Source organism: Mus musculus, chromosome 15, assembly GCF_000001635.26.
Source record: "Mus musculus strain C57BL/6J chromosome 15, GRCm38.p6 C57BL/6J".
Classification (NCBI taxonomy): domain Eukaryota; kingdom Metazoa; phylum Chordata; class Mammalia; order Rodentia; family Muridae; genus Mus; species Mus musculus.
Genome location: NC_000081.6, coordinates 28,333,951 through 28,347,375, shown reverse-complemented (window position 1 = coordinate 28,347,375; position 13,425 = coordinate 28,333,951). Strand labels below are relative to the sequence as shown.

At 40.9% G+C, this 13,425-nt stretch overlaps 1 protein-coding gene across 2 annotated transcripts in view; it reads right to left on the bottom strand.

Annotated features, from left to right (window-relative positions):
• The window catches only part of Dnah5 (dynein, axonemal, heavy chain 5), a 317,192-nt gene that overhangs the window by 124,670 nt on the left and 179,097 nt on the right, over window positions 1-13,425 (bottom strand). For both annotated transcript variants that reach the window (XM_006520014.2, NM_133365.3), the window contains exons 41-45: window positions 11,655-11,808; window positions 6,949-7,095; window positions 3,700-3,941; window positions 1,463-1,639; window positions 404-605 (exon numbers count right to left, since the gene is read on the bottom strand). In XM_006520014.2, the coding sequence (XP_006520077.1) occupies window positions 404-605; window positions 1,463-1,639; window positions 3,700-3,941; window positions 6,949-7,095; window positions 11,655-11,808 (922 nt within the window). The remainder of the gene's footprint in view (window positions 1-403; window positions 606-1,462; window positions 1,640-3,699; window positions 3,942-6,948; window positions 7,096-11,654; window positions 11,809-13,425) is intronic.

The window sequence follows — 13,425 nt, the reverse complement described above, 5'->3', positions numbered from 1 at the left end:
TACAGTTGTAGCTTGATCTTCATGTGGGACTCCTAAAAGTGGGAGCAGGGGCTGTCTCTTCCCTGTTGCCTATGTTTGAGACTCCTTCCCCCTGCTGAGCTGATATGTTGAGCCTTAATAGAAGAGGTGGTACCTAGTCTTACTGCAACTTGATATGTTATAGCTGGTTGATATCCATTAAGACAGGCCCTTTTCAGAAGAGAAATGGAGAAAAACTGAATTGGGGAGGGGAAAGAGAGAGAAGGGAGGTGAAGGGGAGGGACTAGGGAGAGAAAAGGGAGGGCAAACTGCTGTCAGGATGTAAAATAAATAAAATTTAAATTAAAAAAAAAAACCCGAGCATTTTAATTCTCACTTTAATAACCCAACCCATCCTTGCACCCTGCATGTAGAGCACGCTCACCGTTTGGCGCGACATAGTAGTCGAACATGGTGTCCCCAGCGTCCGTCAGCTGTGGCAGGTGCAGTGTGGGCCCTTCTCGAGAGCGCAGCCAGAGTTCCATCCTCCGGCGACCTTCCAACTCCAGGACTGCGCCCACACTCCACATCATGGCAAAGACAAACAGCCTCCCCAGATGCTCCGGGTCCACCTCCCCGGCCTGCTCCTGAGGAAGCAGAGAGAGCATTCTTTTCACATTACCTGGTCCTCGGTCTCCATCTAAAACGATAAATCTAGGAAAATGATATGAGCTGTCCCCAGGAGAGGAAAAAAATGGTACAACTGAGGAGCGAGCAGGAACCCGCGTTCCAGGGGTGCTAACTGGTTTATAAAATAAACGGAAACAAGCTAGCAAGCTCTCTCTACGGGTTAAGGCATTCGGCACAAGTCCTGATGGCTGAGTCAAATACCCCATACCCGCATGGTAGAATTAGACAACCAACAACCCACACTTGTCCTCTGACTTCTACACACTCACCAAGTTAATAAATAAAATACAGTAGAAATATTTTTAAACAAAACTAATGACATTTATTTTTTTCTTTTTTTATGAATCATTTCATTCGTTTACATCTCAAGTGATATCTAATTTCCTGGTTGCTCCCCCAACCCACACCCTCCCTGCCATCCCTCCCCCTTGCCTCTATGAAGGTACTCCTCCACTCACCCACCTTCTCCTGCCCCATTCCTCCAGTATCACCCTACACCGGGGTATCAAACCTCCACAGGACCAAGGGCCTCCCCTCCCATTGATTTCAGACAAGGCCATCCTCTGCTACCTATGTATCTGGAGCAATGGATTCCTCCCTGAATACTCCTTGGTGACATTTATTATATAATTATATTAACCAGCAACAAAATTTAAATTAATGGCTTGCTTCATTCAAAGAAAGCGATAAGGGAAAACCGGTGCTTCTGAAACCTCTCCCAACCTCCACCACATTCTCACCAATCAACCCTAACCAACCATAGTTTCTAATGCTCTCTCCACAGTGCGCTCAGGAGGAGGGTGCAATCCCTTACCTTTGGGGGGATCAGGCCTTGCAGCATGTGGGTGCTCTGTGTGATCACAAAGGCTTCCAGTACCTCCATCTTGAACTCCAGGTTCTGGATGCTGAACCGATACAGGTCCGGGAAAGTCTCTGCATACAGCTGTCGAAGGATTTCAGCCTCTTGAGGAGACCGTCTCTTGAGAAAACCCTGTGGGTTCACACACCCGTGCATTGGTGAAACCAGGAAAATAACCATTGGGGCATAAAAACATTTTCACAGCATTACTAATTAATTAACACTAACAATTAATAATGACACAAAGTAATATTGTGCTTAAGATGCCATCAAGCCTGGCTATAAACTCTTTTGTATAATAATTTATTCAAACCTTCAAAGCAACTCTCTGAGATAGGAACTGTTATTATCCCCCTTTGACACTTATGTCTTCAGTAAGCCACCCAGCGTACCACAGTTGGTAAGTGACAAGACCAGAATTAACAGTCAAAGAGTCTGTCTACATCATTCACGTGTGCTGGTCCAATGTCATCCTGTGTCAGCCTAGTGGTCTTCCCCCTCCACTATGGACTGTCCGTTATGGCTGTCTTAGTTCATCTCACGGTCAGTTGGTGAGACTTTATGGTGCAGCTTCTGACATTAGGAGACAGAATCTTACAGCAGGCTACTGATCCCCTGAAGATACGACATTACTTAAATGCATGTGAAAATGTGATTAGGTATAAGATTACTATAAAAATCCAGATAGGGTATAATAAAAGTGCACTTTATAAGGAGCAAGCTAGGGCTAGAGAGATGGCTCAGTGGTTAAGAGCACCGACTACTTTTCTGAAGGTCATGAGTTCAAATCCCAGCAACCACGTGGTGGCTCACAACCATCTCATAATGAGATCTGATGCCCTCTTTTGGGGTGTCTGAAGACAGCTACAGTGTACTAACATATAATAAATAAATAAATCTTAAAAAAATTAAGGAGCAAGCTAAATATTTTTAACTTAATACAATAAAAGTATTCTTCAAACAACTTTATAAAATTTAAATAATTGGGGGGAAATCATGTAGTTACAATTGACTTGGGTCCTGTTGTACCTGTGCTCACCAAGCACAGTTATATAAAGAAAATCTACTGTAATACTTTAAGCATATAAAGAGTCCTTGGTCTCCTCCCTGGAGATTCTAACTTGGTAGGATTCCAATCTGACACAATCACCTGTATTTTGTTAAATTATCACTGATGAGTACTTTTGAATATCCAAGAGCACCTATACTTCATTTTTAATGAATCGAAAAACTAACTATGCAATATGACATCTGTAAAAGACATTTTAGCATCATATTCAAGGGTGTCAGTATCATTTTGCTAGAAACCATGTTCTTTTGTATCTCTCCATAAATGTTATTAAGTCTAAAACCCTTTAGTAGACCAGATTCATGTAACTTTTGAAAAGACGTTAATAAAAGTTACAATATTCCTATACAGATAGGAGTATAAAAATATAGTGGAAATATAAAATAATACCTACATATAATTTAAATTAGAAAGTTTTAAAATAAAATCATCTTCAAAATATAAAGGCAAATAAAAATTTTAAATCTATCCATCTATGTCATAAAAATCACATGGATTAATTATCCAGTAACACACTTATCTTCTAGTACAGATTTAATAAAACATATAAGCAAGCAAGGTATGCAACTATAATGAAATTCTAATTAATATATTCTATAATATATTGACAGTAGTAAGCTACTATACCTGGTCATGAATTGATATGACATTATGTAAAATATTATTTCTAAGCACAAAGTTAAAAATTAATATTATGACAACTGAATATCATTAAAAAAAAAAGGTCTTTATATGCAAGTTTAAAAAATCGTCTTTAAGTTAAAATTCTAGGATGGTTGTTCCCAGATTTTATGTGAACAAGTACCTTTCAAAACGGTCATGAATCCCAAAAGTGGTGATATTAAATTTTACTTTCAATCCTCAGACACAGTTTGGCAGGATTATTGATTCATGTCGGCCTGACAATTACCTGGAAATCACAGTTCTAAGTGACTAGAAGGAGACTGGAGAAGCCTATGAAGGGCAATAAGGGTCTGAGCAGCCCCGCACATACAAGGGCCTTTCAGAAACAGTAGGATAAAAAGCCATTCCATCACCAGCTGCAGAAGAATCATCATGCCTACAAAGAATACTAAGGATGCCTTCCCTTTATAATTATACAGAAGAAAGGACTCAATCATACCTCAAGAATAGGACTCCAGTCGAGGACTGAGGAACTCATGAAAACCATCCCATTTCTTGAGACGGTGGCGGGAGAAGCATTGTCAATGTTATGAGGTTCAAAAACAATCTTGCAGTTTGGAGCCATGGGGATCCGGTCGCCATTGGCCAGAGTCAGGGTTTTATTATCATCCAGCACAGAATTCAGATTTTCAATCCAGATGGCATCAACTGGACCATCAAGAACAATCCAGATATGTTCCCCTGGATGTCACCCAAGACAAGAGGAAGAGAGCACAGGTGCCTGTGTAAGTAGCTATGAAGCTTCAGAGAGCACTGTAACTCTCTCAAGAGTTCAAGAACAGGAATATAATGCCTGCTAATTTTAAGTAAAACAAGGTTCTCGATGATGCCTAAGTTGCATGAGAACAAAGAACCTTCTAAGTTCCTTAAGTGGCTGGAATGTTCAAATCATAACCAAACCCAAAACTTCTTCGATCCTTGGACAAATTCTAAGCACCCTTCTGTATGTACCATTGTTCTAAGGGCTGAGATGTGACAATGGCTGACATACTGTACCAGCTTCAGAGGGCTTACATTCTATGTGGGAAAGACAGACAGGCAAATAATCAGAGAAACAACAGGAGCAATTTTAAACAGATTCAGAGAAGAGGCACTATTGTAGATAAAGTGTCAGTGAAAGATTTTACAAAAAGACTGAGGTGATTTAAAGATCTAGATGCATCTATGATCTTGTCTATGCTGCATCTATAAACAGGATGTACAAAGACCCTGGAGCAGGAACAAGCTTCAGGTGATAAAGTGGGCTTCATGCTTTGTCCCCTCTAAGGTGAGATACTGGATTCTTATTCCCTAAGATTAAATAGCATAGGATCAGAGAATAAAGGGAGGTGTTCAGGAAGGGGTTACTGTCCTGGTACGAGGAAAAAACCCTTTACCTCTCTATCTATGGAAGGATCCAATCAAAAAAAGTGGGAGCCCTCAAAACAGTGCGAATTAAACACCTGTCTGTTGTCTGCAGAGCATTTTGCTTATTCTGTTGTATTACAGCAGTCCAAATGGGATGAAGAGAAGAAAATAAGGCAGTAGGATGGGAAGAAATCAGACCTAACTAACGAGGTAAGGGGTAGTACGTCAGTGCAACCGGGAAGACCATGGGACAGGGCAGGCAAATTCAGTCTTGCATATGGTCAGACCCAGCAGAGATCCCACCGGAGAAGTAAGGATAAATCAGGACTGGATGTTAGACATGTAGAAGCCTTGAGCTTCCAAGTGGTCCTTAAAGCCATGGAGGCTGCATGAGTTTCTTCTAGACCAAAAAAAAAAAAAAAAAAAAATGTAGAGAGAGACAGGAGGCCTGGGAACAGATACCATGCAACACATAGATTTCTGCCAGGGATGGCACTGGTGCCCCTCCACCCTTCTGCCTTTTAAAGACATCCTTTCTGGTGAAAGTGGGAGGGTAACCTGCAGGAGGGAGAATCTCTGAGCCCAAGCAGGCAGGATTCAGGAGGAAGAGCGACTAGTTTTGTAGAGACCACTGGAGACAGAAGTGTAGTGAGAAGAAAAGGCAGCCTGTGCTTTAAACGCCAGAAATCACCAAAGTCCTTCAGAATGTTATCTCAGGAGACAACGGGGACCAACCTGATGGGAGTCACATAAGGAGATAAATGGAGCTAGAGAATGACAAACAGAAGAAGTCTCAACAAGAATGCAAGTGTAAGTGAAGGCTACATGCCTCATGTGTGCCTCGAGTGTAGCTCCTGCTCCTGTCTGTCTCCCTCTGGTACTCACCAATCGGATCACTGCACAGATCTAACAACATTTCCCCACTGTGCCTCCCCGTGAGGAGGTTAAATGGCTTGGGATCCCTCATGAAACTCACTCAGCTAACAACAGGTACAATGCTGACCCGAGCACAGGTCCCTTTGAAAGCCAAAGCTTGCCTCCTCTTTAGAGCAGATACCCTCTGAGCATGCCAGGAGTTAAAATCCCATCACCATGTCTACATTTATGCTGGGTTACTGAACATATTAGAAGCAAATTTTTATTTTCGGGAAAAATAACAGGTACCAATAAGAGCATTTTCACTGTCTCTTGATGACCCATGTTAAAGGACAGGCTCCTTCCTTTTCAAGAGACTCTAGATGATGCTATCTTAAGATCCATGGCAGCAGGGGTCTGCTGCCCAAAGTGAAGGCAGGAAGGATCTGCCAAGAGCTCCTCCCTCCCGAGTTCTTTTCCTCCGGTTTTATCCATTGTCCTTTTCTCTCTCAGAAGTGAGAACACACAATGAGAGGTGAGCTGCTACCATTGCTTCCAGCTGAGGTGATATTCTGAGAACACTGTGCTCTGTTTACAGTGTCTATAAAAGAGACAATGCAGACTGAATAGCCAGCCCTTAAAGGTTTGCTTGAACAGTACAGTGCCAGTGTCGCCAAAACAGAAAGATTTGCCAGCTCACGTGGGTAGATATAATGTTCTTCCCCCCAAAAGCTCAGTTCTCTATATGATTTCATAGGAGAATCAGTTTTTTTTAAAAAAGAACAAGCTGTATAGAGGTAAATGTTACATTTTTAGACTATGCAGTGACCATAATAACAGTAAAAATTACCTTATTCAATGCTATCAACCTTCCTTAACAACTTTTTCTCTACTTTATTCTAAAATATTATAAGGATGTGTAAGTATTGTTTTAGAAAACAAATATCCTTTAAAGAGGAGGCGTTTAGAGCCAGCAGGAGAGGCCAGCAGAGAAAAATGTCGTTGTCTGGAGCAATATGGCAGAAGGACAGACCCAGCAGCCAAAAAGATAATAATAATAAAATAAAATAAAACCTGTCCTCTGACTTCACCATAGGCACTGTGACTTATGCACATACACACACACACTTGTGCATACACACACATGCACGCACATACATACACACACATAAACACCACATGTGCACACACACACATACATACATACATACATACACATATGCACATGTACACATGCATATGCATATACACACACAAGTGCACACATGCATGCACACACTCTATGTGCACAAAATAAATAATTGAAATGCAACAAAAATGTTAGAGGTGAAGTTTAAGTGTATTAATCAAAACTTTCATTACATCAACACTCAGAAATATAGTAAAATCTTTTACTTAGTCTTGGCACAGCACCACTGCTTGTTCTATCCAGACATCTATGATTTCGTTTAGAAGTGCATGCTTAACATAATGTTTATTCCTCTACCTTTCTTTGCTTTCAGTGTCTTCCTCCAAAGGGTAGAAAATATTCCATCAGTCCAGTCGTTTGTGGCCACATCGAGTCGACCAAACATCTGTGGGGCTGTGATTGCTTTGGGATTCATCCTCATTTCTCTGTGAGGCTTTCCACAATCTGCAGCAAGTGCATCCAAATTTTAAACATCGCCAACATGGCGTGAGCCAACATGAAGCAACATTGCGCTAATTTGTGGTATACTGTCAGCAAGCGGTCAAAATACGAAAAGTGAAAGATTGAACTAAAATATATGTCATTCTGCACTCCAAGTTATAATTAGCCTTGTTATCCTTTATTGAGCATGGCACTTTGCTGTGTATGAAATAAATTCGCATTGCCTTGGGGACAAAAGGGATGCCATGCTGAACAATGCAAGTGCTTTCTCAGTGTGTATAAGAACGACCCAGTCCACTGGGGGAAGTCCTACTATAGAAGACATGAAGAGGGAGGGATACCTCCCCTGCTTTTATTTTTTTCTTCTTTGTTACTGAGCTTAAGTGGTTGCTCATATTCTTCAGTCTTCAGGCTGGGATTTATACAATCTTAGTCCCCTGATTTTGGGTACAGAAGTACAAACCAGCTGTCCTGAATCTCTGATGGCATTTTGTCTAGGCTCTGCCCCAGTTACCTGGCAATAGCCAGGTGTGCCTGGCTCACTACAAAAGGGGCTACTTGCTCTCTCCTCGGTCTCTTGCTCTCTTACCCTCTCCTCCTCTCTCCCTATCCACATGCTCATGGCTGGCCTCTATTACTCTACTTTCTCTCTCTCTCTCTCTCTCTCTCTCTCTCTCTCTCTCTCTCTCTCTCTCTCTCTTTCTCTGTCTCTACTATTCCCTCAACTTCCCTGCCCATGCCCTAAATAAACTCTATTCTATACTATGCTGTCATACCTCAAGCGGAAGGGATGACTCAGCATGGGCCTGCAGAGGTACCATCTTTCCCCACACCATACTGCACCTCCACCAAACACACCTCTGGCTTCTCTTCTCATACTTTTTATAAAACACAACAAGCTCCAATTTATTAGTAGCAGGTGATGAGGCTTCGTAGCATCCACTACCATTAAACCAACACACAAGAAATCAATCTCTCTCTCTCTCTCTCTCTCTCTCTCTCTCTGTCTGTCTCGTGTCTGTGTGTATGTGTGTGAACATGTGTTGTGTCTTTGTGTATCTATGCAAGTCTGTGTGTGTGCATGTGTATGTGTGTGCATGTATGTATCTGTGGGTCTGTATGAGTGTGTCTCTGTGTATCTGCATATATGTGTATGTATCTCTGTATGTACTATCTGTGTATGTATAGTGTCTGAGTGTGTGTATTATGTGTGTGTAGTATCTGTGTGAGTAGTGTCTGTGTGTGTGTGTCTGTATGTATGTGTCTGTGGGGAGGTGTCTGTGTGTGTGTGCATATATATGTGTGTAGTGACTGAGTGTGTATAGTCTCTGTGTGTGTAGTGTCTGTGTATGTATCTGTGTGTATACTGTGTGAATAATATCTGTGTGTATAGTGTCTGTGTGTGTGTGTGTATGTGTGTGTGTGTGTGTGTGTGTGTGTGTGTGTGTGTGTGTGTGTGGTGTATCTGTGTGAGTAGTGTCTGTATGTATGTGTCTGGGGATGTATATGTGTGTAGCGACTGTGTGTGTATAATATCTGTGTGTGAAGTATCTGAGTGTGCATCTGTGTTTATGTATCTGTGTGTGTCTGTGTGTATATTGTCTGTGTGTATGTATCTGTGTGTGTGTGAATATAGTGTCTGTCTGTATGTGTGTGTCTGTATGTATTCCCTACTGCATGACTTTCCCTAGAGAATCTTAACTGAAACACCCACTTGGGAAAACAGAGCCACATTTCTAATTTTTAGAAATCACAAAGCTAATTAGGGTAATTATTTGCAGAATTTTATGATGCAAAAGTTCAACCTAACCACAGCTGAGCTTTTGCAATAGGTGACATCCATAATACTCTGGCTACATTACATTTTTTTTTAGTACAATCACACTTGAAAATCTTTAAGTGTATGTTGGTCAGTTTCAAAGGTGAAAACTGCAATATTCTATTGCACATAAAATATAAACCATCAAACGACATCCAGGTGACAGGTCTTTCATTTTCATTTAAGATACAATAACACTTTATTTAAAAAAAAAAAAAAAACACTGTGAGAATAAATCTCCGACTTTAATAATGTTGCTTAGATGCATTCCTCTTGAGTCTTTCTCTAGGTATTTCTTGGCTGAGTCCTGATCTCTCCACCATTGTAGACCTACTGTGAGCACCTTTTATACTGTCAATCTTTACACACCTCCCCCCCCCCCACCCCCCGCAATAATCTCTTCTCTCCATGGCTATCAGATAGTTTTCTGCAAGCAGGGGAGATCATGGCACACTGAGCTCAATGGCTTTTCCAGACACACAGAATGAAACCCAGGGACTTAGTTTACTTAGAAAGCTCTCCATATCCAAGACAGTTGCTGCCTTTACTTAGGCTTCATGAAGGCAGAGATAGAGTAAGGAATTGGATTCTTGGAGTTTTCAATGTAGGGACAAAGAACCAGAATAAGCCAGTAAATATCACCTCTCTTAGCTAGTCAATTATGGGATAAACGTCAAAAACCTGTGAGGTGGGGCATTGGCCGTCAGCACTTCTCCTCTACTAGTTAGTTCGTCTTCTTTGAGTCACTTCCTCATATTGAGATGAATAGAGGTCTAAAAGTTGAGAGATGTTTCTGAAGCTAGAGTGGGGCCTCTCCAAGACAGTGACATCTACAGCAAGGGACTGTCAAAGGAGAGTGACACTTGATGCCAAGACTACACCTCTACACTCAGCCTTATGACACCCAGCCCCCCACCACCACCACCCACAAACAAACTATATTTCAGCCATGCCCATCGCCACGCCCAAGTATTCCATACTTCCCCATCGCTCCTCCTTCAGAGGCTCTTCCTTCTGTGACAAATGCCTTTTACCCATCAGCTACTCAAGCCTTAGGCCTCAGAGGAAGTAGTGCCTTCCCTGCTAGCCTCTCTATAACAACTTAGAAAGTTTTTCATCCCCTCTTCCTCTGTTCCCATTATACTTCAAACCTTCCTCCTAACAGTGACCCGTTCAGTCATAATTGTCTGTGCCTATGCCTGCCTCCCTGCTACACTGTTAGCCGTTTACATGCATTTGCATGCTTATTTCCCTGCTTCTAATGTAAAACATGGCAAACTGCAAAGTACATAATATTAAAGAAACAATTCATGAGAATTGCATTGTGAACCAGCTAGCAACATGCTCAGGTCTTGCACCTCTCTGGTAGAAGTTCCGCCCAATTATCTCCATCTTTTGGATAATTAAACCTTCTGACCTGAAACAATGTGCTGCTTAATATAATTAATGTTTACGTTATATACTAAAGCCAAGAGTAAGTTAATAAATAGGAAATAGCCTAATAATAAATTTATTTTTTCGTGGAACTTCTCCCAAATCCACAATGCCAAATGGATTACATAATTCCAGTGCAGCATGCATAATGTATCTATATTGTTTAATATTTAGCATATCATTTTGTTCAAGTCACTGTACCAGGTGCATTTGCAGTTGATTATTAACAGAAAACAGCTTAGACTGTAATAAAAATATTGAGCATAATTATGAAGACATCGTCATTTAAAAGCATTTAACAATCTCAAACAGAAGGTTCACAGCATACATGAAAAACCACATAATAAATTCTGAGATGTAAGCTCTCAGTTTGGAGCAGGTAGTTGCTGGCAAAGAACACAGTTTGCTACCATTTGAAGATAGAGCCCTCACATACAGAATTCACTTTATCCAATAATTTCTAGAAATGAGACCAAGTGTATCATATGAAAAGCCCTGCCATAGGTTCTGTTTAGTCTCCAGCAACAGTCAACAGTGTACCAGTATCCGTGAGCTGGGTTCAATTCACTGGAATTAAGCACCTTTTCCAGCTCCAATGTAATATTTCATTCCAATAGATGAAGTTCATAAATATTGTGTAATTTAGCGCTGCCACCACTCAGGCTGCTAACATGTTTAGAGGCATCAGTGTTCAATGAGAATCAGAGAACAGAAGAATAATAGCCAACAGGGCAATACCCATTGTCCTTAGATGGTAAGGGCATCTGGAAATAAGGTTCACTTATTAAACTTCACTAGAAAACTATCTGCATAAATGTGAGGCTGTGGGATTAAGATGACTCTTCGTGGCAGAATTTAAGGGTTGAGATTGGAATTATTTTTGGTTACTCTACAGTAACATTGCATTATGGAATTAGTGGGAAGTGGCACAGTGTATTGGGAATTTGCCGACAGATCCTTACCGTAATTCTCTGTCCCATCATCTACCATTTTCTGACCTTGGGCATGTCTGAATCTGAGCCTTGATTTTTATATAAAATAAACAGCCTCCTCTGGAACCCAACATGAAGAGGAAATTAGATGTGTAAAACACACAGCACAATGAAAGTGCCACTTTAAAATGTTTCCTTTCTGTGGTGTGTGAACACAATATATTACTTCCTAAAAGTTCCCAATTAGCAGTAAACTAGTGTTCTTTCCTAAAGAAACACGTGTTTGTCTCTCTGCCTTCCTGTCTCTTCTTGAGCACTCAAATGTGCTACAACTGTTGAAATGTGTCACCCAGGGCAGTGAAATTGCTGCTCCGTACCTGTCATGGCTTTCATCAGGGTGTGGATGCAGGTGGTCTTCCCTGACCCACTAGGCCCCAGGGTCATCATGCCGTGCCTCACCCTCTGCGTTTCAAACAACTGGATGACTTTCAGTTTCCAAGGAGGGTGGTTAATTAAGCCAGCTTCCTCAACCTGAAACACAGCCAAATCCCCATAGTAGGTAAAATGCACAGAGATCCAGACTCATAATGTTGGAAGGTGGGGGAGAAGAAATGGGAAGTTAGGGATTGATGACTGTGGAGAGTCAGTGTGGGAGGACAGAAAATGATTGGAGGATGGAAAGTAGGGATGACTGCACAATAGAGACCCGGGAGTGGGAGGGCACTGACTGCATTCACAGCCTCCCAATTAATAAACTGGATGGTGTGCACTCAAGCACAATGAAAGAAAACCTACTACACAAAAATAATGTATGCAAACATAGACAAAGATCATAAGCGGGGCGGTTGTGGCGCACGCCTTTAATCCTAGCACTCGGGAGGCAGAGGCAGGCGGATTTCTGAGTTCGAGGCCAGCCTGGTCTACAGAGTGAGTTCCAGGACAGCCAGGGCTACACAGAGAAACCCTGTCTCAAAAACCAAAAGAAAAAAAAAATCATAATCTTTCATGCCAAGCTAGTAAGAAGCACCTGAATTTCTCTTCAGGAACTGACTTTGTAAGTACCAACACTTTATTAAATGTAAGTCTGAGAATAAACAAGAATAGAGAATTAAATAGCAAATTATGTCTGAAACACTTCATCTAAATAATGATACTTATAACAAAAAAACAAAAAACAAAACACACACATGGTGTGTCAGACTGATTGAAAGTCCATGTAAATTCCAAGCAGCCTAAACACTAAATACCATGTGTGTGCATTCATGGTTTCTATCCACCAAAAGCATGGAGTATAGAAGTTTCCAAACTATGTTCTAGTATTAATCTGCAAAATAAGATGATGAGATTGGTACTATCAACAGGTCATTAAATTGAAGCATAGAATGGCCAGTGTTCTCTGAGATATAACTTGGGGCCATTAAGTTGGGATCTGAGCCCAAAACATCCAGGTCTAAGATCTATTTATAAAACAACTATATTATGCTTGAACTCACTGTAAATCATGATTTTATTTTGACCAAAATAACTCTGAGTTCATGGATGCAAATACAACAGCTGCTTCAGTGAGCCCAAAAGATGCTATTCCGAAATCCTTCTATTTTCTAGTTCTCACATTCTTTCTGCACCCTCTTCCATGATGTTCCCTGAGCTGTCTAGAGAGGAAGTCATGCACACACTTCCAAACACATGGTCACATGGTCAGCCCTAGTTAAACTCAGTAAGTCAGAAAGACAAAGAGAAAACAAAAAGATATGAGAATCTGGAAAGAGGATTGATGGTCAAGATGGAAGTTGGACGGGGTGGAAATGAAATGAAAAGAAAGTAGGGATACGAATGACTGGAGTTATCATATGCATCTATGAAATTATCAAAGGGCACACTTAAGTGATAGAATATTAAAAACACAAGATAATTTTGAATATTGATTATATATCTGTATGTAATGCACACTCTTCAGAAAGTGCATGCTCAACTAGCATCTCACATAAGTCATCTTATAAACCACTCAGCCCTTTAGAAAGGCCTGTCATCAATTTAGCCAAGTGATGAGAAAATATTTTTGCAGAATGAGGTATTACTCTTTATTGATCAGTAAACCCAGACTTTAGTGTACTAATCTTCAAGCAAAAGGAAAAAAAATACAGGAAA